Source organism: Barbus barbus (genome assembly GCF_936440315.1).
Source record: "Barbus barbus genome assembly, chromosome: 41".
NCBI classification, from domain to species: domain Eukaryota; kingdom Metazoa; phylum Chordata; class Actinopteri; order Cypriniformes; family Cyprinidae; genus Barbus; species Barbus barbus.
The window spans coordinates 1831991-1858341 of record NC_136719.1 but is presented as its reverse complement, the minus strand read 5'-3'; the positions used below and the strand labels follow the sequence as shown (position 1 = coordinate 1858341).

Genomic DNA, 26351 nt, shown 5'->3' with positions numbered 1-26351 from the left:
TGCTATATTTCTTTCATGAATGTGCTATGTTAATAATAAAAAAATAAAAAAGAAGTTTTAGTACCAGTAGGCTTATGCTACTCTCAACATAGCCGTTTACTGAGCAGTTCAGAGATCTGAATTCAGATGTTATTTTTTGTGTTATGGTTAAGTGGTTGCGGGAGTCACCATTTAGTTTGGCCTATTTTTGTGTAACATTTAGAGCATCATGAGTTTGAACGACAGCTCTGAATTGACCTCTTCAGTTGTGCATGGATAAGGAAATGATCCAGCAGTTATATAGCTTCATGGGATGTGAATGTGTGTACACACATATTTATAATTACTATTAAATTTTTTTTATATATAATAAATACCAATTATAATAATTAACACTAGTCAAACAGTCAGAGAGGCAACCAAAATACAGGGGCAGTCCAACATCGAAATTAGGCTGAAAGAACAATCACCTCAGATTTCAGGTGAGTGGGACCTCTGGTGGCAGAGTTGAGAAATGGCAGATGATGTGACAGAACACTCTTATTTAGGAGTAACTTCTGATGCTTCAGAGACTCACATGACTACTCGCTCTCGTTTTCTTAGTGCTGGTTTGAGAGGGTGTTTTTGATGAAAATCAGATATCGGTGAGGGGTTCAAAATGTCAGTTCCCTGACCAACAATGCCTCTTCATCATCAAGTATGATGGGTGGCGTGGTGGATTGGTGGACGACTCCTCGCCTCTCTCCTGAGAGTCTGGTATCAAAAGGAAATATGAAAAATGAGAGAGATATGATAATAGGCAGGCAGTTTGAGCTTGGAGGCTGATATCCCAGCATGCAACAGAAAGGGGTCATCCCAGTGGAAGAGTTGACTGTCCAATTGACTGGGGATGGTAGCCTGAGGTAAGGGACACCTTGATGGAGATACACTATGTAAATACATTGGGTTCCTTGATCAGAAACAATTTCCTCCAGGATGCCAAGTTCTCAGCAGTTTCCATAGTAGTAGGTAGTTTCAGAAGGGGTATAAAGTGACAAGGAACTCAGTTCTAGGAACTAGCCAGCAGGGTCGTTCCTGCAGAACCAATTCCCCCCTTGGGCCGTTTTGCTGGTTGCATTCGCACCGGCAGCAGGAACTCTGAAGCGGCCGATGGCGATGTCTTTATTCGTGGTATATACAAACGTCAACAATCAGTGAATGGAGGATGCCATGATCGGAGCTATGTTGTGTGTTGTGGGTTTTGTGATAACGGAGATGGAATGTTAACACACAGTTTACGTGATTGAAAGAGCATGAAAATCTATCTAAATCTCTAACTTGAAGTGTTATATATCATCAAGGCTGAGAAAAGAACACAAAGCTGCAGGCAACAGGTAAATGACATTGTATCGCTGTTTTCCATGTTCGTGGAGTAAATATTTTTACATGGCTTAAAAATGCCGGGTAGCCAGTGTTTCATATGCGTTTGGCCAATCAGCGTACACTTACATCACTAGTAGTTCCTATAGAACTGTTTTTTACCCTACTTTGAAGTAGGAGCTAAATTAGCCAAAAGGCAGGTATTTCCACCAAACTTCTAGGAACTATATAAAGATTCCTCCAGTGTAAAAACTCCTTATGATTATGAAAATGACGGTGTTACCTCGGGATTGTGGCAGGTCAGTAATGAAATCCATGGATATGTGAGGCCATGGACAGTGGGGAATGATCGAGTCCAGCAGGAGGTAATCTGGAGTCCTTGATCTGGGAGCAGCACCTAACATAAATGAAGATGTCTGAGGACAACCACCAAAATCAATTCCGTACCAGAGCTGTGGTGCAAAAAATTCACAAGTGACCTGAACTGGGTTTGGAATGGATCCATTTAATCAGTTGACTCCGTAAGTCAAGGGGAATGTATACATTATTGGTGAGGCATCCCTCAGGTTCATTCATTCCCATGTTATGGGAGCTAGGATTATGGAAGGTGATATGATGTGTGGGCTGTCAGGCAGATCACAGCGACCGATGTTCTTGCAGCCAGGCCCGAAAGGTAGATTGAACTGGAAACATGAGATTCAAGATTCAAGATTCAAGATTTTTATTCATCACATACACAATTATACAGAGTATAACCAGCAGTGAAATGTAAGTAAGGCCCGCTCCAAGGACAGTGCAAGTGTATAGAATACAAGTATTAAGAAAAAGAAAAGTGGAAAAAAATAAAATAATAAAATAAAATAAAAGATAAAAAAAGTATAAATATAAATGTGCAGGTCAGTATGTTGTTGACATAAATAGTAATATAACAGGAATGTGCAAAAAAGTTGAACAGGGTATTTAAATAGCAGCAATATGAGGTAGAAAAAATTATGAACAGCTTATTGATATGGTGATATTTACATGGAGTCAAGTGATGTTATGACACAGAGTTAGATTTTAGGAGCCTGATGGCCTGGGGGAAGAAGCTCCTCCTAAGTCTCTCAGTTTTTGCCATCAGGCTACGGAAGCGCTTACCAGATGGAAGCAAAGTGAATAGATGGTTAGCAGGGTGATTTGAGTCCTTGAAGATTTTGACAGCTCTATTTTTGCAGCGTTTGAGGTAGATGTCCTGCAGAGAGGGGAGAGCAGACCCTGAGATGCGCTCAGCTAAGCGCACAACTCTCTGTAGTGCTTTGCAGTCCTGATTGGAGCTGTTTCCATACCACACTGTGATGCACTGAGTCAATACACTTTCTATTTCTCAGCTGTCGCAGATGGTACAGTCTTTGCCTGGCTTTCTTAACCTGTGTTTGGATGTGTGTAGTCCAAGTCAGGTTCTCTGAGATGTTTACACCGAGGTACTTGAAGCTACTCACCCTCTCCACAGGGGTCCCACTGATCATAAGAGGAGTGGAGGGCTGCTGCTGTCTTTTCCTAAAGTCCATGATCAGCTCTTTAGTTTTGCTCACATTCAGAGAGAGACAGTTGTCCTGGCACCATGATGTGAGTCTCTCTACCTCATCCAAGTATGCGGTCTCATCGTTGTTGGAGATGAGGCCCAGAACCACAGTATCATCAGCAAATTTGATAATAGATGTGGAGCTGTGAGAGGACACGCAGTCATGCGTGTAGAGAGAGTAAAGCAGGGGACTCAGGACACAGCCCTGTGGGGCTCCTATGTTCAGAGTGATGGAGTTTGAGGTGAACTGGCCAACTTTCACCACTTGAGGCCTGCCGGTGAGGAAGTCTTGAATCCAGTCACAGAGTGAGGAGTTTAGGCCGAGGTCTGTGAGTTTAGAAGCCAGCTTGATGGGGACTATAGTGTTGAAAGTTGAGCTTTAGTCAATGAATAGCAGCCTTACATAATTCCCATTGTTGCTGTCCATGTGTGTGAGGGAAGAGTGGAGGACTTGAGAGATGGCATCGTCCGTAGATCTGTTTGGGCGATAGGCAAACTGAAGAGGGTCCAAAGTATAAGGGATGGAGGAGCAAATGTGGCTCTTTACAAGTCTCTCAAAAACCTTCATGACTATAGATGTGAGAGCAACTGGGCGATAGTCATTCAGGCAAGAGGGTTTATTGTTCTTTGGCACAGGGATAATGACAGATTTTTTAAATGAGGTGGGAACCACGGAGGTAGCAAGGGACTCATTAAAGATGGAAGTGAACAAACCAGCGAGCTGATCAGTGCAGGACCTCAGAACACGGCCGGTTATCCCATCAGGTCCAACTGCTTTCCTGACATTCACTTTCTTTAGCGCCCTCTGAACCTCATCCTCCGACACGGTGATTACAGGATCATCGCTGCTCTGCCTGCTGCTTCCTGACGCGCTGGTCGGCAGAGACGCACCGCCACCGTTGCAATCGAAGCGGCCATAGAAGGTGTTTAACTCGTCGCCCAGCAACGGATCTGCTCTCACCTCCGCGGAGGATTTGTTTCCGAAGGCACAGATGGTCCTCAGTCCCTGCCACATCTGTCGAGAATCATTGAGCTGGAAATGAGACTCAATTCTCTCTCTGTATCTGTTTTGAGCGTTTTGAGCTCCAGGTTGTTAAGACTGCACCAGACAGCCAGCTCCTTAACCTCCTGTCTGTAAGCAGACTCGCCACCATCCTGGATGAGGCCGATCAGTGTGGTGTCATCTGCAAACTTTAGGAGCTTGACAGAGGGGTCTTTAGATGTGCAGTCGTTGGTGTAGAGGGAGAAGAGCAGTGGGGAGAGAACGCAGCCCTGAGGAGCTCCAGTGCTGATAGTATGGGTGCTGGATGTGTATTTTCCCAGCCTCACTAGCAGCTGCTTGTCTGTCAGGAATCTGTTGATCCACTGACAGAAGGAGGTGGGCACGGAAAGATGAGTTAGTTTGGGCAGGAGGAGTTTCTGGAATGATAACAATTTACATGGGTTCTACAGAAAGGACTTCTAAGTTGGTTTCACTGTGGAAAACAGATCCGTCTATGGGCTTGCAAGCACAAAGAAGATTGTCAGTGCAGAAGGAAAGCTGTATATACTGCTCCAGAGTCAAGTTGTTATCATGACAGGCCAGCTCAGTTTGAAGAATCTGGTTTAACCCCTCACGTTAAAACAGTTTTAGGGGATCATCAGCCCAGCCACACTGAGCTGCCAGGGTTTGGAGGGTGAGGGCATAGTCTGATGTAATGCATGCAATTACTGACCGGCTTTCTTGCCGATTTTATGGGGATGGTCAAACACCTTGCACAGATGATTCCTCCAATGAGGTTTGAATAGTTATGCCCCTCTCCCACATCACGGTTGAAACTCCAGTGGGATTTTAAACCTGTCCTGGAGCACACAGGTGACTTAGACCTCTATTGGTAGAGTTTAGAAATTCGCAAATTATGTGACACCTTTATTCTATCTCTGACTTGAATTTCCTGACTCATTTCTGTTTTCTAATTAGTCATCTATAATAACAATGTCAATTAGAAATGAAAATCTGAATCACGTGCCACTGTACCTCTTTTGAGTTTTAGCCACAAACACCAAGGTCATATTGCATCAGCCAAAACTATTTTATAATTTAAAGAAATAGTGTCCCTTTAATTAAAGACCATTGTAATGATCAATCAAGCTTAAATAGCTTATCTAAATTTACCCTTTAACTTTGGATAAAAAATAAATTCAATGAATTAAATGAATTATAGATGCACACAGTTTAGCCCTCGCCTTCCATTATTGGCTCGTTTCCACCGAGCGGTAAGGTTCAGTACAGTATGGTACGGTACACAATTATGTCCGTTTCCATTGTCAGAAGTTGTGAATGGTACCAAAATAGCGAACCGTACCATACCACTTTTTTGGTACCCTTCCCTTGGGGTACCTAGCACAGCGAAGGCTACCAAAAGGGTGGAGCTAAACTCACTGCAGAACGTTGATTGGTTGACTAGAATCGTCACTTGTGGGTCATACAAGGGGATAAAGCTTCTCCTTCACTCGTTCCGCGCTGCTGTCCATGAGTGTTCGGCTTATTTACATCAGATTGCGCAAATGCAAAAAAATATAACACTGTATTTTATAATTTTATATTTTCACACAGACAATAGCCGTTTCCCAATATGAGTTATTGTGGACTTGTGAGACATCATTGCCCAAAAACCCACGTAACTTTCAAAATATTAATGTTATGTGTCATGAAATGTAGTTTTAAGAGTTTTTCAGGTGAGAATGTAGTTGTTTAAAACTCAAATTTGCAATTTATTTATAAAGATAGTGCCTATTTGGAAAATTTGCTATGCCGACTTCGGAGCTCCAGGCGATTACAGGGCGCTCAGTGCTCATTGTATCCGGCCTAGAGCAGCATTAGCTCGGCTAGTCCTTACAAACATGACATACAATTCATTTTGGATATATTTAACAGGCATTCGTTGTCTCATGAATCTATCATTTTTTTCCTGGTCATATCGTTTTGGCTGAGCACAAAGTTGTGTTTAACTTTATATATTTATTTTGAACTTTACCATAGTACAGGGATGACTTTGTAGCATACGTTTGACTGAATTGTTTGCTTTTGTCTTTATTTGTTCTTATATAAGTCTCTTATACTTTAATGGCTATTAAAACTGACATAAAAGAGGCAGAGTTGTGCTTATTGTCGCGCTTTATCTTCGATAGCTACTTTCCGGCATACACCACACCTATCAAGTAAGGGTACTGTTGGCAGTGGAAACGCAAGATGGATCAGGGTGTTCGGTCCCAAACCATACCGTACTGTACTGTACTGTACTGACCCTTACTGCTCGGTGGAAACGAGCCATATGTAAGGACAGCTTTATTCCTTTATGTCATATACACATAAAATGATAAATCTACATGGCCTATGAGGACACAAATAACACAAGGGAATCAAAACGGAACAAATTAGGAACTTTATATTTCAATCAAATAAGATTAAGGAATGCCTGTATTAATGGGGATTGTGTCTTCAGTACAAAAAATAAAAAGGACAAAAATAACCAAATAGAAATGACTGGGAATTAGGTTATGATCATTGCTTGTACAATGGATAAATACAGATTTAAAGATGGATTTGGTGAATCAAAGCAATGAGATATGATGAGGTCAATCATGCAAGTAGCTTTGGATGAGATCAAATTAATGTATATGAGTGTATGATCTCAATGAAATGAGAGCTTTTAATGTCAAAAGTGTGCTCGTATTTGTTCTTTGTCCTCTTATCCCACACATGCACGCACTCTCCTGTTGAGAGATATTCATAAGCTCAAGCAGAAATGCACACAATTCTCAAACAAATATTTGCACACTTATCTGTCAGAAACTTGTCCTGTTTGCTCTGCTGCTGTTCTAGTGTGGCCTTATAATAATAGTGGTTTGTATTATGGAGCAGCTCATGGACATCCTGTGTCTCTCTCTGATGCCAAAACACTACACACAATTCCCTCGTCAAATATAAAAAGCCTGTTTGTCTACATTTGTGTTAGTACGTACACAAAGTAGTGATGAATATTAAAACCTGAAGATAAACATATGTTACAGGGCTGTGTGTAGGGGGGAATAGGGTCAAACAAATGTTTATTTTTGGATTAGCATACAAAATTGTACTATGACACTAAGAAGATTTAATTAATTCTAAAAATAAAAGGGTTGTAATATGGATCTAATAAATATGAAAGATAGCATTTAATGATAAAACGTGTATTATTTGTCATATAATATGACAAATATAAAATATTTCTCTGGAATTCTCTGTATTGACCACTTTTGATAACCAAACTGTCCTTGTCACCGTTTAGTGCCCTAGGACTTATATTTAAACATTTATTGTTTTGCATTGTTTCTTTCTTCATCTTCTACATTCAATTCCTGTATTTAGTTCCTGTTCCCTCTGTTACCTTACTTTGTCAAGTGGCTGCATCCAAAAGCTGAAATGTGTAGGAAGGCAACAAGGCATGTCCAAATTTGAAGAAAAAAAATAATAATTCTGCATGAGCATATTCTACACTCCTAATCCTACCCAACTACTAAACTTAACAACTACTTTCTAACAATTAATAAGCAGCAAATTAGGAGTTTATTGAGGCAAAAGTCATAGTAAATGGTTTGTTAATTGCGAGAATTGGCTGTCAATTTATGTATAAATATTTTGTTTGTTTGTTTTTTTATTAAATTTTTCCAGTTTTGATGTCATTTCTAATGAGAAAGTAGTTCAATAGTATTTAAATATTTGCTTAGCTCTCTGTCTATTTTGTCACAGATCATTAAACTATTATGTGGCCTCAGTACAAAATAAGTTTTGGGTACCTTCATACACAAACGCTGCCTGCAAAGACAGTGTCTGATAGGACAGCAGAAAAACAGCTCAGCTGCCAAAGCCTTCGAATGCAGCCAGTGTGTTCTCCTTTTTTTTCTGTGGTTACTGATTATGTTCCTCACCTGTCTCTTGTTTAGTTCCCCATTTACCTGTGTATATTACCCTGTATTTGTAGCTTGAGTTTGTCGGTTATTGTCGATGTTGTCTTGTTTGTCTTAGTTTAAAAAGCTGTTGCTCTCTTTTGTTTCTCCTGTGCCTTTGTGGCTATTTTCATTTTGATTAAACTCTCCTTCATCGCTGCCGCTCTTTCATAGTGCTAGTGTCATGTTTCAAAAGCACAGTGGTTTTCAAACCTGTCCTGGAGCAGGTTCTTGAAAACACCATATCTGGTACATTAATAGTACTTCTCCAAATTATGCAAAATCCTAACAGAATATAAAGGAAATACTTGACAAATTTTCACACAGCCCACTTTTATGAATGAAAAATTATAATCTTCTTCTAACATTTTAATAATGCGAAATATATATATTTTTAAAGAAACTATTTCACACACATTGAAACTTTTATAAAAATGTGTAGCTTCGTTCCGGTTATAATACAGTAATTAAAAACAGTAATAAAATCTGGAGATGACTCGGATGCTGAGATGAGAAAGTAGTGAACAGTACTTGCCATTAGAAACCCGTAGCAGCTTAGTAGTGTCATTAGTAGTGTCGCTTTCCTATTTTTTTACATGTCTGTTACTTCATTTAACAAATCGTCAAAAACGTTTAATAATGCATTCGAACTTTCTTCATATAAGTTAACAAAACTCAGTTAAAATCTATATAAAGGCTTAAAACGAGGAAATAGGAGACAAAATGCCCTGTTGAGGGAACAAAAGTATTGCAAATTTGTACATCCTCAGGCCTATTGTGGTTTCTCTGTATAGTTACGACTATTGACTGTCTCCCTGCAGTTTTGCGGGGTCCGTTTTGCTCATGCAGTCTTTAAGACCGTCCTTCAGTTGAACCAGCTGCTCAGAATGGCTCGCTAGAGTCCCGTTGACCTGCGCGAGGAAGCTGTCCGAATGTCTCTCCAGTTCACCGCGGATTCTCTCGAGGTCATCGGCTAGCTCCCCCAGGCCGCCACACTGTCCTTCTACCTGCGTGATTCGGCTTTCCACCCCCATCACTTCTTGCTGCATTCCCTGCGTTGTGCTGCGACAGCCCTGCAGCTCCCCGGCTAACCTCCGCCGCAAGTTCTGGAGCTCCGCCTTCAACTGAATCAGCCTTCGCTCCCCGGATCCAAGCATAGTTGCCTGTCGCTCCACCAGATCCGAGATGCCTTGCACCTGCGTGACAAGCCGGTTTTCCCGCTCCTGCCAGGTGGAATTCACCTGGCCTACTTCTCGAGCGAACAGGCTGACCGAATCGCGCAGCCCCTTCAAGGTACGGTTGACAGAGTTGACGTTGATCTTCAAGAGTGTGATTTCCCCCTGGATGTAGCCTTCTGATTCCTTCTGGGATAGCTGTGATAGTATACCCTGCAAGGTGCTGTTGAGATGGTCCAGTTTATTTGAATGCACATTCAGGCGGTCCAGCATCTTCTTTTCTGTTTCCTTACAGTCTTCCACCTCAGTCTGGATGAGGGCCGTCTCTGGGCCAGAGGCAGGGGAGCAGGCAGAGGTGCAGAGGAGCTCAAGGACGGACATCTGCTTCTGCATCCCATCTAAGTCAGCCTCCACCCTCCTCCGGATGCTGTCGATCTCCGTCTCCAGCGCCGGCACAACTTGCCCCTCTAGCAGCGCCGGTGCCGTGGCATTGCTCAGCTCCTCAACTGCCACAAATAAACGTCGCTCCAATGTCTTTAGCTTATCGTCTAACAAAGTGTTAAACCCATCCAGGGAGCCAAACCCATCTCGGTGTTCAGAGGTGTTAATTTTACCCTCCATGTCCACCAGCTGAGTCTCCAGCCGGGTCTCGATGTGGAGCATCTGCTCAGTCAGGTCCACTTGCAGCTGCCTCTCGGACTTGGTCAGGCCCGTGATCGAGTCCTCCAGCTGGAACATCCTCTGGGTCAGACTGTTTATCTCGCCGCAGCAGCTCTCCGTCACCGTCAGACCCTGAATCTGTGCCTGCAGTTCACCCAGCTCTTTCCTCAAGCCCGTCTCATGGCCGTCCAATGAGAGTTGGATCTGTTCTTGGCCTGTTAGGTGCTCTTTGTGACACTGCTGCTGAACCTAGGGACAGAACACAGGAAGGCTTATTTTAACAACTGGAAGGATTAGGTGAAGCAATTTTGTATCATAGATAACGGTGCGCTGCCTTAGTGTTTTGTTGTATTGAGTTGATATACTCTTAGAGCCAGATTTACTAAACAGGACAAATTAGCATTAGAGTGCAATTCCATGAAAGCACCTATGGGAGGGAAAATTCTGAGAGTGATTTACTGACAAGGTGCACATTAAAAAACACAGACGCAACATCTCCATCTCCAAATTTCCATAATGACCATTCCATAATAGATTGCGCTAATCTACCAAGATCAGCGCAAATTACCGCCTGCTTTGAGACATGCTTTTTGTGCGTTAAAAATGTACAAATACCAGTTAATTGATGAGCGCAAACCTTAGTAAATCATGTTGCGTGATTCATTTTAATACTCTCCTCCCATAACTTTACAGATCGAAAGGGAAACTCCAACAAATGCATATTCAATAAGGTGAGTCGCAAAAATAACTGGCCTTTTCAGCACTAATTTCCCACTGCGTGTCTTTCGTAAATAGTGACAGTAGTTTTTTAACGCCAAATGAGGGGTTTACACTGACGCAATCTGGCCCTTAGATTAATAAATCCACATATATAGACATACATATATATATATATATATATAATTTATACTACCCAGGGCTTTCTACAATGCAAGAATGTCAAAATTACTGCATGAGTCATACAAAGATAGAGTTTTGCAATATGTGCAATGTGATGCAATAATGAATGCATGCATGAATATTGATTTGTTAACCTAATCTACGGGAGCGTGCAGTTAACAATATTAATTAACAAGTAATATGTGTGAGTAGTCTTACTCACAAATAACTAATGAGAGGTAGTTAATGTGCTGAATGTTCACAATGTCATGTTAATAATATTATGGCTATATAAACATTAAGCTTAAAAAATGTATCAGCAAGTGATCTTTATTGTCATGTCTCTTGATTTGTGTCATAATTTTTAATTAAGTTTTCAGTGCCTGCTTGTGCATAATCTACTGTGTGCTGCACTGTGACACATAAAAAAAGATAATAATAATAATAATAATAATAAATGAACAAATAAACAAATAAATAAATAACTTTAGTCACCATGAAATGAAAAATTAACCATCCTTGTTTTGTTTTATTGTTACTTTTTAAATAGCATTTATTAAAAATGACATCTGTGCTCATCTCCTTTTTTATTTATTTATGTGCCCTTGTAATCTTAATCAAGAAGCTCTTCTTTTATCAAGAGGCTTAGATAAATGTCAAAATAGGAAAGAAAAGGCAGTAGCCATTTCTAATTCATGCTGACTTGAATTGGAACAAATACAATTGACATTACTCACAACGCTCCAACTAGTTCTTGGCGTAAAGTTCAGTGATCATCTCACCTGGCCAATTCTCTCATCACAGTGGCTCTCCAGACCCGTCAATCTCCTCTCAAAGCCATCGAGGACCTCTGCCCTCACCCCGGCCAATCTGGAGTCCAGAAGTTCCTCTAGATGCCTCTGATCTGCAGGGACGGGTCTCCCTGTGGCCGTGTCTATCAGCTTCTTCAGCTGGCCATCGTGTCCAATCACCATCCCATGGATCTCGTCCAGCATGTCGCTCTTGGTCCTCAGCTCATCTTTGACCTCCATCACCCTTCCCACCAGCTCTCCAAACCCAGGCAGGTTCTCCTCGCCGTCTAAGCCGTTCGGCACGCCCTCTGGGATCAGCCCGAAGCCCACAGAGGTGTCCAGCAGCCGTGGGACGCCACCGAGTAAGGTGGTCAGCATCTTCTTGGTGTCCTCACGAAGAGAGACTCGCAGACGTTCCTCCATGCCAGTCACCAAGCCGTTCAGGGTGTCCAGATCTTGAGTGAGTTTGCGAAGGTTTTCTTCAATGCGGTCTAAACGTTCACCAGAGACTCCCGCTTTCAGACCTAAGAGGTAGAAGTAAAAAGTAACTTAGAAATTAGAAAGGCGTAGTTCAGGGCTTCCCAAACAGGGTTTGTAAGGGAACTGCAGGGGAGTTGTAAAAAGCTCATTATATCCTAATGTAAAACTAAAATAAATAAATTGGGCTGCACGATAATAACGTAAATGTGGCAAACTCCAACTCCATCTCTTTAGGAACGCAACATGCACTAGTATTTATACCTTCACATAATTTCCAACATTTTTGTGCACAGATGTTTACAGCATTTCAGCTGTATCTTGCCTAAATAAAATAAAGAGAGGATTTAAAATGTTTAAAGCTTAAGAGTTAGAATTTTGAAAGTGGTGAATTTAAAAACATAAATATTATTATTGTAACTTTTAGTGAAAAAATATAATTATTAGAATTATTATCAAATATTCATGTTTATTTTACAGTGCAGATGTAATACAGTATGTTTCTCTCTTAAATTTCATAATTAGAGTTAAAGCACAATGATAATAACATTTTTATTATTATTTATTTTGTGAATGTAATGTGGACTCATGTATTCATGTATGTATTTCTTTATTTTTTACAAACCTGTTCACCAATAACAGAGAACCACGAATATGTGAATGTGTTACGTTATTATTGATAATAATTTAAAATCATAGGGTATTTCAAGAAAATATTTTGCATTTAAGAGATTTGGCTAACAAAAAAGTTTGGGAAACCCCTGGAGTAGATTAAAAATAATAATGTATAATTTTAAACATCATAAATTTGTAATAATCTATTTATTATACTTCATCCTACTGTTAACATTAATGGCAGCGTTCACAGTGTAAGTTGCTAATGCTGGCACATTAGAAGTGTTGTTAGCTGTGTAATCTGCACTCACCATAACTTGTTTTCGGTGTTTCTGGTGGCAGGAATCCACTAGGGATGGGTTTGTTGTCAGGGTGACCTCCAGGAAAGGGTAATGGGATATTGGGTTGACCCCTGGGGTAACCCTTCACCCCGGGCCGAGGGAAAGAGCCTTTGAAGGGTGGCATCATGGCATCAGGGTCAGAGGTCGGCCCATCGCCGCAGCTCTCTCCAGAGAAACCCGGGCAACAGCGCCACTCCAGTTCAGTGATGGTTTTATAACCGACTTTGTACTGTGGTTTAAAGAGTGTCCGATACCTGCGGGGAAAAACACGCCGCATGTCACAAACAGAGTGAACTTCACACTTCACCTCTGTACATCGTTCAGAATTAAATCAGTGAGGAGATAAGCTTCAGGAGCTTTATTCACTGACATTCAGGCATGACATTAATTATGCAGCCTTTTATACAGTTTAAAAACACATACTTCCTCATTTCAGATGGAAATGCAGTTTGAGTATCTCACATGTTTACATACAGATGCCACATCTCTGAATGTGGTACTTGACAATGAACAGTTTTCTGAGCTGCCACTAGAGGGGAACTCAAGGACATAATAAAAATGACTTGAGTGCTTCAAACACCAACTCTGCAAATGGTATCAATCAATGTACCAATAGCAAAATAGCTTCTAACATATATCATTTGCTGTTTTTGAAATATCTGAGACCAACTTTCTCCTACTATTTTGAAAAATAAAATAGTTGTAACTCTAAAATCACCCCACGTTATTCCATTCAAGATCCGTAGTGCTTGACTTACATGAGCACAGGACATATCTGTCCCCATATGCACTTGGTAGTGTACTCTGGTTTGACATATGTGGCCACTCCGTCTTGCATTACACAGGTGATGTTCTTCTGGACCACGTAGGCACAGAAGTTCCTGTTATGGGGAAAGAGACACACAAAAATCAAAGTCTGATAAAAACAACAACAACAAAAAGGGATCTTATTAGCATGGTTACTAGTTTCATGATGGAATCATGTATTTTTCGCTTATAAATGTAAAAGTACAATCACTTTTTCACCAGGCAGAGTGACATCAACTACCCAAAGACAGCAATAACGTTTAAATGATTCATTAAAGCATTAAATCATCTAAACAATAGGTATTAAAAGGGTTCACCAGTTCCACAGTCCAAGCTGAACCTGCCATCAGTGTTCACTAAAAACACATGCACTCACATCCGTTCAAACTTTTTCATCTGAAGTGCAGCTATAGCAACTGCCTAGAGTCCACAGCAACAAGAAACAACAGAGAGAGAGAGAGAGACTGGCAAATAGCATGTGAAACAGTATAGATTAAGCAGTGATAAACATTTTAGTAGTATGCTTCATGATTTCATTGTTTTTTGATTAAACCTATTTTGAGAAAAAATTCTTCCTTTTTAATATTTTGATCAAATAATGACTCAAGATAGAAATCAAAACCATGGTTGATATTGCTAATGGATCATTCATCAGACTGAAAATAGAAGATGTTGCAGTTTTACAGTGTTTCTATTCAATGCACTTTGTTTTATAGTTATATTGTTTAATACTGTAAAGCTGCTTTTACACAATCTGTATTGTAAAAAGTGTTATATAAATAACGGTGACTTATTAGTGCACATTTAGCTACACATTTAATTGTTGTAGGTTAATGGATATTCCATGCATAGTAAAATATTTATACTGTGCAAAGTATAAGTACTGCAGAATGCAAAAATAACATTAATAGACTGACCAGGTCAATATTTGACCATTTTGTTTATCATTAAAATATATGAAGAGTTTATTTGCAAAAACAGATAGCTCTGGGTGTTTTTAATTTTCAAAAATCATGTTTTTTCATTATGCTATCATGTTTTTATTGTCTTTTATTAGGTTAGTTAGCTGGGGTGGGGTATAATTTTTTTAACCTAGTCAAAATAACCCAGCTGCAGTTTGATTGAGATTAATTGGAATGCACAATGAAAAAACATGATTTTTTTATCTGTTTTTGAAAATGAACACTTCATATTAAGTCACATGTGTTACATAATTTGTACTATATATTTAATTTATTTATAGTGCCCTTCCTCTTTACAACCAAAATATCAGCTTACAAATAAAAAAATACAAATAAAAAAATAATAATAATAATTTTATGGTATATATGCTTGTTTACTAACTTATACCAAGGGATGCAATTTCAGAGCCCCATTGTACAGTTTTTACACAGTTCAGCAGCTGTTGAGAGCTGATTTAAGGCTGTCTGATGCGAAACAAACACAGTTTTGTTAAAGTGCTACATAACACACAAGGAAACCCACATTTGGTGTCTTAACGCACATGCTCATAGTCAGAAGAGTATCTGACTGAAGAGCAGTCATGCGTTGCTGTACTTGAGTTGGCATTTTCCAGTGAGCTTGGAGTAAGACTCCAATCCTGCTGTTCAGCCGTGGTTCTGCTTGAGAGATCTGGACTGTTACAGAGCTTCAGTCTGTTCAGAGTTCAGGTGTAGTGACCCCTGACATTAATGAATCTAATTACAAGTGTGGCCAGTGAACTAACCTGGTATCTTGAAGTCTAGTGTGTCTTCACATTACTGCCTTAAAAATATGTACATGGTTCATTACGATTTTTAATGCTTTTTTTTTTAAAAGAAGTCTCATATGTTTATTAAAGCTGCATTCATTCAATTAAAAAAACAGAAAAAAAAACAGTAATACTGTGAAATATTATTACAATTTAAAATAATGATTTGACTTTTTTAATACACTTTCAATATAATTTATTCCTGTGATGGAAAAGCTGAATTTTCAGCATCATTAAGTCAAGTCAAGGCAAGTCACCTTTATTTATATAGAGCTTTTAACAATGTAAATTGTGTCAAAGCAACTGCACAATATCAAAAAAGGAAAATAGTGTGTCAATAATGTAAATTGAAAAGATAAAAAAAAAGATTTTCAGTTAAAGGCATTTCATTATTGAATTCAGTGATGTCATCATCCAGCTTAGTTCAGTTTAAATAGTGTCTTTGCAATCAGGTTCAACGATATCGCTGGAAATGAAGTGTCCCCAACTAAGCAAGCCAGAGGCGCGACAGCGGCAAGGAACCAAGACTCCATCGGTGACAGAATGGAGAAAAAAAACCTTGGGAGAGACCAGGCTCAGTTGGGGGGGGGGGGGTTCAATTCCAACTGCAGCAAAGTCAGATTGTAAGGGCTCAGCTGGTTCCAGTGGTCTTTCCCGATGGCTGTCTAAGTGGCGGGGTCCTCACTGGGGATCTGTCTCTGGCGCTCATCTCGGTGTCCTGGTCTCCGCTGACATTCAGGGCTGTAGAGGTCGTCTCTGGGTGCTGATCCACCATATGATCTGGATACGGACCGGATCGGGTGGCTACGGTGACATTACTCCAGTCTTCAGTGTCACATGATCCTTCAGAAATCATTCTACTATGATGATTTGTTATAAATGTTGGAAGAAACAGTTGTGTTGCTTATTTATTTATTTTTAATAAAAAAAATATTATATATATAAATATATATATATAAAATTATTATTATTATTATATATTTTTTTACTTTTTATTCATCAAAGAATCCTGAAAAAAACAAGTATCACAGAGTCCAACAAAATAAAAATAAATAACAATAATAATCAACTGTTTTCAACATTGATAATAAATCAGCATATTAGACTGATTTCTGAAGGATCATGTGACACTGAAGACTGGAGTAATGATGCTGGTAATACAGCTTTGACCACAGGATTTTTTGTATTCTAAATTACAATAATATTTCACAATATTATTTTTTTTCTGTATTTTGAATTAAAGAAATGCATTCTTGATGAACATAAGAAACTTATTTTAAAAACATTAACAATCTTTCTGTTCCCAAACTTTTTATTTATTTTTATAATTTTTTTTACGTCTGGTCAGCTGGTAGGTCTATAAGGTGCCAAGAAATTGCATTACACAACTAAGCATTTAATTTTGTCATGTGCCATTTAAATGCCATTTACATAACAGCCACTGTAAGAGGACAAAGATTTTAACAAACTGTAATACTGTAATATTTACTCAGTTTTATGCATTTTGACTAAGCTTACTAGACAAACCCTCAGGGCGTCGGTTTTAGAGTACCTGGTGGAAGAACAAAACGTTTTGAGTTTTTTTTGTTTCAGTGGCTATTAGTTTGATGAATTCTTAATCCGATTGGGGTGTTGTGCTTATATGTGAAGGTTTTATCTGTGGACTGTGTATTGTATGTATGTGTTGTGTCTTACTGCTGCAAAACTAGTGTCTAAAGTTGTGTTGTGTGAATAATACACAATTTCTCACTTATAGTTACAACAGAAATTACCCCTGTGACTTGCCTTCTTTATTAGGTGGTACATTAAACAGTTCTCTGCAAACACTGAAAATGTAGGGAACGCAAATAACTATATGCAGAAGATCTAAAATCTCTGCCTGCGAGTAACGAAAAGCAGACTTCGGCATTCAGCATTTGTTTGTCAGGTGGGCACACACTTGGAAGAAAAAGGACAAGCTCTGTAGTCAAGCAAAATGAGTCCAGGTGTCCAAATGTTCTTAATGTATACATAACCCAGTTCAACCATATCTGCACGAGTTGATTCAATCAATGTGAAATCATGCCCACAGGAAGAACAAGAGCGATGCGACAAATAAAGTGTGTGTTCTTGTTAGATGTGTCGAAGTTGAAAGTTTCTGTCAGTGACTGCAAAAAACAAATGTTCAACAACAAAAGCCCTTTACATGTATTCATGCATTTGCATTTGTTCACATGGAACAAAACATGTGCGATGCTGCTCGAATTACAGTATCGTGACTTGTGAAAGGACAAATTAACACATTGTCAGGCATGTAAAGTGATCTAAGAGCCTCCTGTGATGTGTTAAACAGTGCCTGTGATCTGTGTGTTGCATGTGAAAGACGAATATTAGCTGTGCGGGCTGATCTCCCAAACCACAAAGACCACACAGCATGAGGAAAACGTGTGTTCATCTGTCAGAGGAATGGTGTAAAGAGGCATTTGAGGCTGTTGAAAACATCCTTCAGCTGCTGTGTCTTCTGTGTGTGCCGGATTCATCTCAAGAGATATAATGGAGTGACGAATGTATAATAATGTGAGAGGGCTCAGTACATACACCTGAGGTACACCACTTGAAGATTGAGATGCAAAACTAGTTTCAGCTGTCTGATGCATTTGGCAAAAAAAGCTGGACAGCACTAGTAAATATAGCAAGCTCCAATCAGATTGCCCGACTGCAACACAGTTTCTGGGAGTCTGAAAGTGGAAGGCTTTTATTAGTCTAATTATTGGATTTTATCAATTTCAATCAAGTTTTGAGTCACTTAGTAGCTAGTAAATATTCATCTATTTCATATAACATAATGGTGGTGGGAAATTGTATGTGTCAGTCACATTATGTCTCCATTTCTAAGTGGGATGTTATTGGCCAGAATAAGCTGCAAAATGGACCAGACTTTGGACCAACTGGCTACATGTGACTAGTGTAAAAAAAAAACAGCTACATTAATACCAAGCCACACAAATTGTTTTAGACCTTTATGTAGCTCAGGGTTTGGCTGTGGATATTCAAAATCTAAATATAAATGGCCAGCATTATTTAAAATGACCCGCAGTCACCCTTGAGTAATGCACAGGCATGTCAAAAGCTTTTAATGGCACTTAAAGCTTACAGTTGTGAGATGGAGTTGTGCCAGAATTTCCCCCTTTTTCTCCATATAAATATCTCCCTCCATTTTTTCATTGTTCTCTTTATCTCATCCACTCTCTCACTCACACTAATGGAAGCAATCTTTCATCGGTCACCGGGTTCAGTCATTGGTCATGTCTTAAAGAGTCGCTCTGGAAGGGATGGGGCTACTGACAGTATAAACATGGAGATACGATGCATGGAGGCTTTTTAGAATCCATTAACTGGAGAAAGAGGAGCTTCTACACACTATCGAACAATGGGATACATTTAGTACTCAGATACTGTTTCTGTCCTCCAGAATAGCCAGAGTTCAGAGAAGTAATATAAATGGACCTTCATTCCTGCTAATTTGACCTGCTCTCATGCACAGCTTTCAAAGTCGCATGCAGAAATAGATGTCAAATGGATCAGTTATTTTCTGCCTAATCACTATGGAATGCATCTGTGGCAGGGCGTCAATTACCATGGATAAATGAACAGGAAATATGTTTAAAGTACACTTTAAGCCAAAAATTCCAAAGCAGAACATCATTGTCTATGGCACTTATAAGGATCCTACTGTATAGCTCTTTATAACTGCACATTTGTTTAAATTGTCATTTTGATCTTCACATATATTAATTTATGCCATAGTAGATGCTTGTATCAAATTAACTTTCTAATATTTGGATGTCAAAGCTCAGGATAGTCACTAGTGAACGGCTTGAGGCTCTACATGTTCTTCTGGCTCCAACAGCCAATCAACATTTATGCCAATGGCATTTATTGGCTCAAGCACAACTGTCAAGTAATCACTCATTAAAGTCTATTAAAGTTTTCTAGTTTTTTGACACAGCCCAATGTGCTGGTATTGGGTCATAATAGAAACAGAGAGCATGTTTACATGGACAACAATAATACGATTTTAACACGATTAAGACAATACTCTGATTAAGAATCTACCATGTAAACAGAGATTTTTGATTACCATAATCTGGCTAAAGTCACATTCGAAGTAAACAGAAATCGAATCAAGACATGTGTAGCATTCCTATTTTAGTTGCATTATCGAAGTGCAGTATAGACATGTACACACCTTAATCACACCATTACTGTCGTATAGGACGTTTCGCCACATTTTGCGACAGGATACACACACGGCAGTGGTCAACCGCTTGACGGCAAATAAAAGAGCATGGCTATAACAACGCGGTCATCTGTTTGCACGTATAGCATGACAAATAATTAACTGCACTTGAAGCTTTTGTAAAATTAAAAATGAAACACCCAAAACTGTATATGGCATTATAACGAAGACAAACTATATGTTTATATGTGAAATTCTGGAGGGGACGTCGGATGGCGTCACGTGGGGACGTAATGACGTGTGCCATTAATCAATCTATGTACTATAACATGTAAAACAAGAACATGAAAGGAATATTCTAAAAGCAACTCATGTAAATACCTTAATCATAATATTGTCTTATTTAGAATAAGTTAAATAATTAGATTACCATTGTCCATGTAAATATAATCATTATTTGAACACACTCTTTCATCATAACCAGCAAAGCACTTATGTGAATGGGATGTTGGTAAGTGAATCACACCAGTCTCATGCAAAGAAGACGTGTCATTTTTAAAAGTTTTACAAACTTCAAAAGCATTGCAAAAGTTGTATATTGTAAACATTTACTTGTGGGTATGTCTGCTTGATTGTTAAGCTTCTATTATAATTATATAACTATAAACATTTCTCATTCTTTTAAGCAGTTTGTATGTGTTATGTGTACACATACACAATGAATCAAAATTATTGTTTGTGTCAACAGATGTGTCACAGATGCTGTCCATAGTCATTATAAAGCAGAATCACATACTTTCATGAACATCACAGTCTTTCCACTGACCACCTAATGTAACTGGCCACAAAACTGAAAAGAGCTTTCCAGTGTTGGGGAGTAGTTAACTACAAGTAGCGAAGCTACTAACTTAACTACATTTTTCAGTAGCTTGGCAGTAGCTCAGTTGCTTTTTAAACAGTGTAGCTTGTCCAGTAGCTAACTACTTTTTGCAGCAAGTAGCGGTGTAGCGCGAGCAAAAGCTACATTGCCTTTTGTCGAGCTGCGCGAATCAGCGCGATGCAAGGATATTCTTCTTGTTAGATTACAAACTCATTTTTTGCCATTACCGCCACCTGTTGTTTAATCACGCATCTTGCGGCTAACGGTTCACTGACGTACAGAAGTGGGTTGACACTTGACACACCCATATTATCCATGATGGAACAAGACGTGGCGGCAGATTTGGAGGATGGAGAAACAACTAACGTTAATTACCCATGGCCTTATTTGTCCAAGTTCATGTCTCTCAAAGAAACGACAAGTAAAGGTTACACTTTTTGTAACAGTCTGAGATATTTGAGTGTTGTGTGTAATAAAACAATACTCTTTGAAATCATAATTGTATTGCATTGTTTTAAACACTAAATATTTTACTCAAAACATTCCTCAGACACTTATTCAGTTATTTATATACGTTGTTCAAAAAAATCTAAAGTAGTTTCAATGTAGCTAGCTACTTTTTGATAGTAACTTGTAGTGTAGCTAACTACTTTTCCAAAAGGGTAGCTTGACTGTAGTTTAACTACTTTAACTTACGAGTAGCTTGTAGCTTGTCAAACTACAGTTTCAGTGTAGCTTCCCCAACACTGGAGCTTTCTCAAACTGAAGAGGTCCAATCTGATTTCAGTTACTACTGACAGGTGTTACAGATGATTTTTAGACACTGGGTTGCTGCCTGTGTAGGGCTTTTCAGACAGTGCTATGAGGCTTTATTTCAGTTTGAATGCTGTCTTATAAACTTATATACTTTGTTTGGAATTGGAATCATAGTTCCTGACTTTTTGGGCAGTGTATTTAATACAGATTTACTGTACTTAATGTGCGTTCCTGTGGAGGTAACAAACCTCAGTACTCAAGGGGGCGATATAGTTACCGAAAAATGTCTGTGCTGTTAAACCAGATGTTTACTGGCTAAAATATAAGCATGTCAAGAGGACGTTTTTTAGGAACTGAGAAATGCAGGTGCCTAATTTATGAATTTGGGGCGGAAAAATACAGTTTAGGAACATAATTTAGGTCTAAATGTACACTGTAAAAAATTCTGTAAAATTTACGGTAAAAAACTGGCAGCTGTGGTTGCCAGAATTCTACCGTAAAAAATACGGTAGCAACGTTTTAGGTTTTACGGTTTTAACTTAAATTTACAGTTTTACGGTTTTAACTTAAATTTACAGTTAAATACCGTAATTACTTTAACTGATATAATCTTAATATACCAACCTATTAAAGTACTGAAATCTGTTTTGTTCCTTTGAAATACACTGATAACCACCAAATGCAGGTGATGATGAGAAAGTCACATGATGAGCCAAAGCCCATCACAAGCAACTTTTTAAACATTAGCATATACAGAAGGTGCACAGTGTCATTCACACAAGCACTAAACACCATCAGGGTGAGACTCATTAAACTGAAATATGCTATAAACATTAATTTAACAACATTAGATGTAACATACAACCCTAATAAACATAACTGATAATAAAAAACTAAGAAGAAACATAGTTATTTCAAAGAAAAAACGTCAAATTCAAACAGAATTTGAAATGGAACGCAGGGAATTCTGGGAACGTCAGTTTACGGGTTTTCCCTGTAAATTTTACAGGAACTTTCCGTTAACCATGTAACAGGTTTTTACCGTAGCATTTTCACAGTTTTTTACCGTTAAAATCTCGATCATTTTTTACAGTGTATGATTATTATTATGATTGAGCAATTGCATGTTGGTACAACAAGAGTTTAGATTTAGTTGGTCAAATAGCATCTCTCTCACACACTACTTCTGTCAGTGTATAGGGTCAGCCAGTGATGAAAAACAGTGATGTAATATGATTACATGTTGCTGTGCCAAATTAAAAGTCTCAAATTAGCCTTAATTGTATATCAACATCATGCAGCTGCTGTTTGCAGAAACTGATCTTTCAGTTGCACTGAATCATATAAAGAGAAAAATGTGAAGCATATGAGAAAACTTTTAAACTAAAATTACATTAAGATCATGCTGGCAAAGATGTTAGTTAGCTAGACATAATGACTTTGTGTAAATCTTGGACGCTTTATTCTCATATGTTCTTACTTAAATGATGAGCTGTTGTGAGGTGCTAGTCAGGTTTGGTCATACAGACAAACTACACGTGACATTTTCATGAACATGTTTGTTTGTGGGATGCTCATTCATGTTTTCCATGTCTAATATACAGTAATTATGGATACACATAATAGTTTATGACAGAAATACACCATGCTGAAAAAATGTATGTGAACACATAACTCTCCTACAGGAATTCATGTATACTACATATACTGCATGTATACACAAATCACAAACATAATAACATTCACTGTCTGCCCAGAGAAAATTTCTACTACACACTCTTCGCCCTTTCAAAAGGTATTAATATGAACACGTTGGGTACCAATATTGTACTTTTTAAGAACATATGATATGTGATATGTGCCCAAATGTCCTCACAAGTATAGTAACACCAGTAAACTTTGACCTTGTGGGACCTTGTTTAGGTCCCCATCAGGACAACAGCTCATACTTCATACATAATGAAGTTTTTGAGAATATAAAGATGCAGTGTGTTTTGTGTGAGGGGTAGGTTTAGGATTAGGGTAAGGGGATAAAAAATACAATTTGTACAGAAAAACCCAGAATTACACCTATGCAATGTCCCCTTAATTATAGGAATACCAGTGTGTGTGTGTGTGTGTGTGTGTGTGTGTTCAATAATGAGTCAACATGCAATTTGTAATCCAACTCACATGCACCTGTCTTTAGGACAAAATCTTTTCAGTCTGGCCAAATATTCCCTTGTGAAAAATAAGTGTGCATAATTATATTGAATGCACTTAAAAGTATAAAAGAATTAGTAACACTTTATTTTAAGGTGTCACATTGCATGTACTTTCTATTGCAATAACAATAAATTATGCATAATTACATGCATGCAACCCTAAACCAGACCCTAATCCTAACCCTAACCATATAGTAAGTGCATGTAGTTATTTATTATTACTCACTACTTAAATGTATAATGTACACTGTAACAAGGACACCTTAAAATAAAGTGTAACCAAAAAATCATATAATATTAATTACCTCAAAGGCCACTTAAGTGAACTTAAACAGAGAACTTCCATGACTATTTTAACACACTTAAGTGTGCTTTTAAAAAGTTTGTTTAAAATACATTTTAAATCAAAATTTTCCAAAAGCACTTAAATATCAAAACATATTTCAAAAACTTTCCCCAAACTTTCCACTTAAGTGTATTATTTTAAAAGTGTATTACTTTTGTCATAAGTACTCTTTTTAAAAAGTATGCTAAAGTGTACTTCTTTTTCACAAGGGTTGTCCAAGCAGAGAACATTTCCCTTAGTTTGTCCAATATTGGATGCATTAAATATCTTCACTGAGCTCATCGTAATGCATTCTGGGATTGCCTTCTTGAAGGACAGATGCTGCCTTAGATTGTGTTTAAAAGAAGTTAGGCAGTATAGTCATGCTGTCTACCGTTTGGAGCAGCCTTCGCATCGTGAGCATGCCAAAGATGCCTTAAAATGCTGTCTACGTGGGCAGCTCACTAGAAACAGAGTTAGAAGAGAGAGATGCAGGCTGCTGTGATTTACTCGACACACCAAAATGAACATGTCCAGAACCAGTGTGTGTGGCATCAGAAACTGTTCAGAACATGGGTCACTGAGGACAGATGAGGCAGATACAACATCACTGCCAACAACTGCAAACTACATTTGATAGCACTGGCATTTCAGGATTCCTGGATGCCAGCAGGTCTTTGATGTGGATTTTCTCAACATGCCAGCTATTTATCTTTGAGCCGGATTCAAATTGCTACAGGATGACTTTTGGAACAAAACTTCTTTGTTGATTTTAGGACTTATGCTGACTTCACACAAACAGAATACCTTATACATTAAGAGTCCATTCCAAATAACTGTAATCCTAATTGCAATGTGTAAATAAAAAAGACAAATTACATATATTTTTTGGCCATAATTTACAGATTTTAGGTGGCCTTAACTACTATGTAATTAACTATTTAAAGTAATTTACTTATTATGTCCATACATGCTGGTGCACTGTAAGCACATTTCAAGAACTTGTAAATGCATTTCATTAATTTTTGTACTTGCACTTGCAAATTTGCCCCAAACCCTTGCCTCAAAAACTAACTCTAACCCTTATAAGCTTAACCCTAACCCTACTCTTACTCCTAAACATAACCATACCTCAAACTCATTGCCAATCAATGAAGGAATTTGTAGTGACACAGTAAATCTAGTCTTGTAGGTATTTTAAGGGATAGTTCGCCCAAATATGCATGCATATTACTAGCATATTGGCTGTTTATTAGTACTTATAAAGCACATATTAATGCATGACCATCTTCTAGATTCCAATACCTAAACATAACTACTACAACAACTTTTTACTGTCAACAAGCAACAAATTTGAAGTTTATTGAGAGAAAACTCTTAATAGTGTTAATACTGAATATGTGTTCCCTAATCTAATGTGTTACTAAATCTTCTTTACTCTTCATCTGAAGAAAATGTCACCTGCCTCTTAGATGGCAGCAATTTTTTATTTTTTTTGTAAACTATCCATTTAATGTTACTACATAGTAGCTGTGACCACATGTTTATTAAAATGTATATGAACATAAAGGAACATGTTGATCTGTATATCTGAAAGAGTTTAAATGTTTAGTTTTATTCAAAAAGAAAAAAGTTTCTATCCCTTGTATAACTTTTTTTTAGTACACTAATAAATAATCCTGAGTTGAACGAATTTCTGTAAGTACAAACATTACATGTAGTCTCTCAATGAATCTGAACTCCAAAAAACTGCATGAGTAATTATAAATAAATCAGAAAATGTTGTTTAAAACCATTGCAGATGAAGCAAGTGAAACTGCAGGACACTGCTGTCAATTACTGATCTTTCATTCCTTCTGCAGTGCACACATTAATGCTTGATAAATCAGGCTTCCGTGCCGTGAGTACACACATAGTACACACATAAAAATACAGCTTTACTGGTGACTTACTTATGGTGACCCATTGGTTTTCCTGGGTTGTACTGCGGGACGCTCCCAGACTTGTGTAGATTGTATCTGTATGGGCTTCCATAGAGAGTCCCTTTGGCATCCGCTGAAGTCAGTAGCAACGTGACTAACAGAAGACCCCCGTACGCGAATATCCCACTCATCTTTAAGTAGCAGAGCAAAGGTTGACAAAAACACTTGCAGAAAGAGCCATAAAGTGGAAGAGCACAGAGAAAGTGTATAGAAAGCAAAAGCTGTGGAGAGAAGGGGGAAACAGAGTCAGCTGGGCTTTAGAGTCCGGAGGTTGTGAAGTGTTGCTTGTTTTCCTTGCTGAGTCCCACAAGGTTCCTCTGGAGCACTGACTTCAGTTGTTGGCGGGCAAGCAGCGCTGCAATCGAAACATCTGCTGTTCTGGCACCATCCTGCCCACTTTACCACTCACACGAGAGAGAGAGACAGGCAGAGGAGAAAGCAAAGAGGACAGACAGAGCAACAGGGCAGCGGTAGCAGAATACTGAAGCTCAGATCCCTCTGTCAACAGTCCAGCGCAAGTCGACCCTGCAGCTGCAGCTCTGAGGGGGACGCACACATTTGCATATCCCTCCCCAAACCCCGGCCTGAAATGAGACCCAGCAGGCGACAGCAGCATGTTTCTC

The 26351-nt window shown here is 38.6% G+C and overlaps 1 protein-coding gene across 1 annotated transcript; it reads right to left on the bottom strand.

Annotated features, from left to right (window-relative positions):
- Window positions 1-8187: 8187 nt before the first annotated feature.
- On the bottom strand, window positions 8188-26244 carry LOC306860198 (EMILIN-3-like). Its single transcript, XM_079401769.1, has 5 exons — window positions 25699-26244; window positions 13564-13686; window positions 12776-13059; window positions 11364-11896; window positions 8188-9951 (listed from the first exon to the last, which is right to left on the bottom strand). Exons 1-5 carry the CDS (start codon window positions 25857-25859, stop codon window positions 8668-8670), a joined length of 2385 nt encoding a protein of 794 aa, XP_079257895.1. The 5' UTR covers window positions 25860-26244; the 3' UTR covers window positions 8188-8667.
- Window positions 26245-26351: the final 107 nt, after the last annotated feature.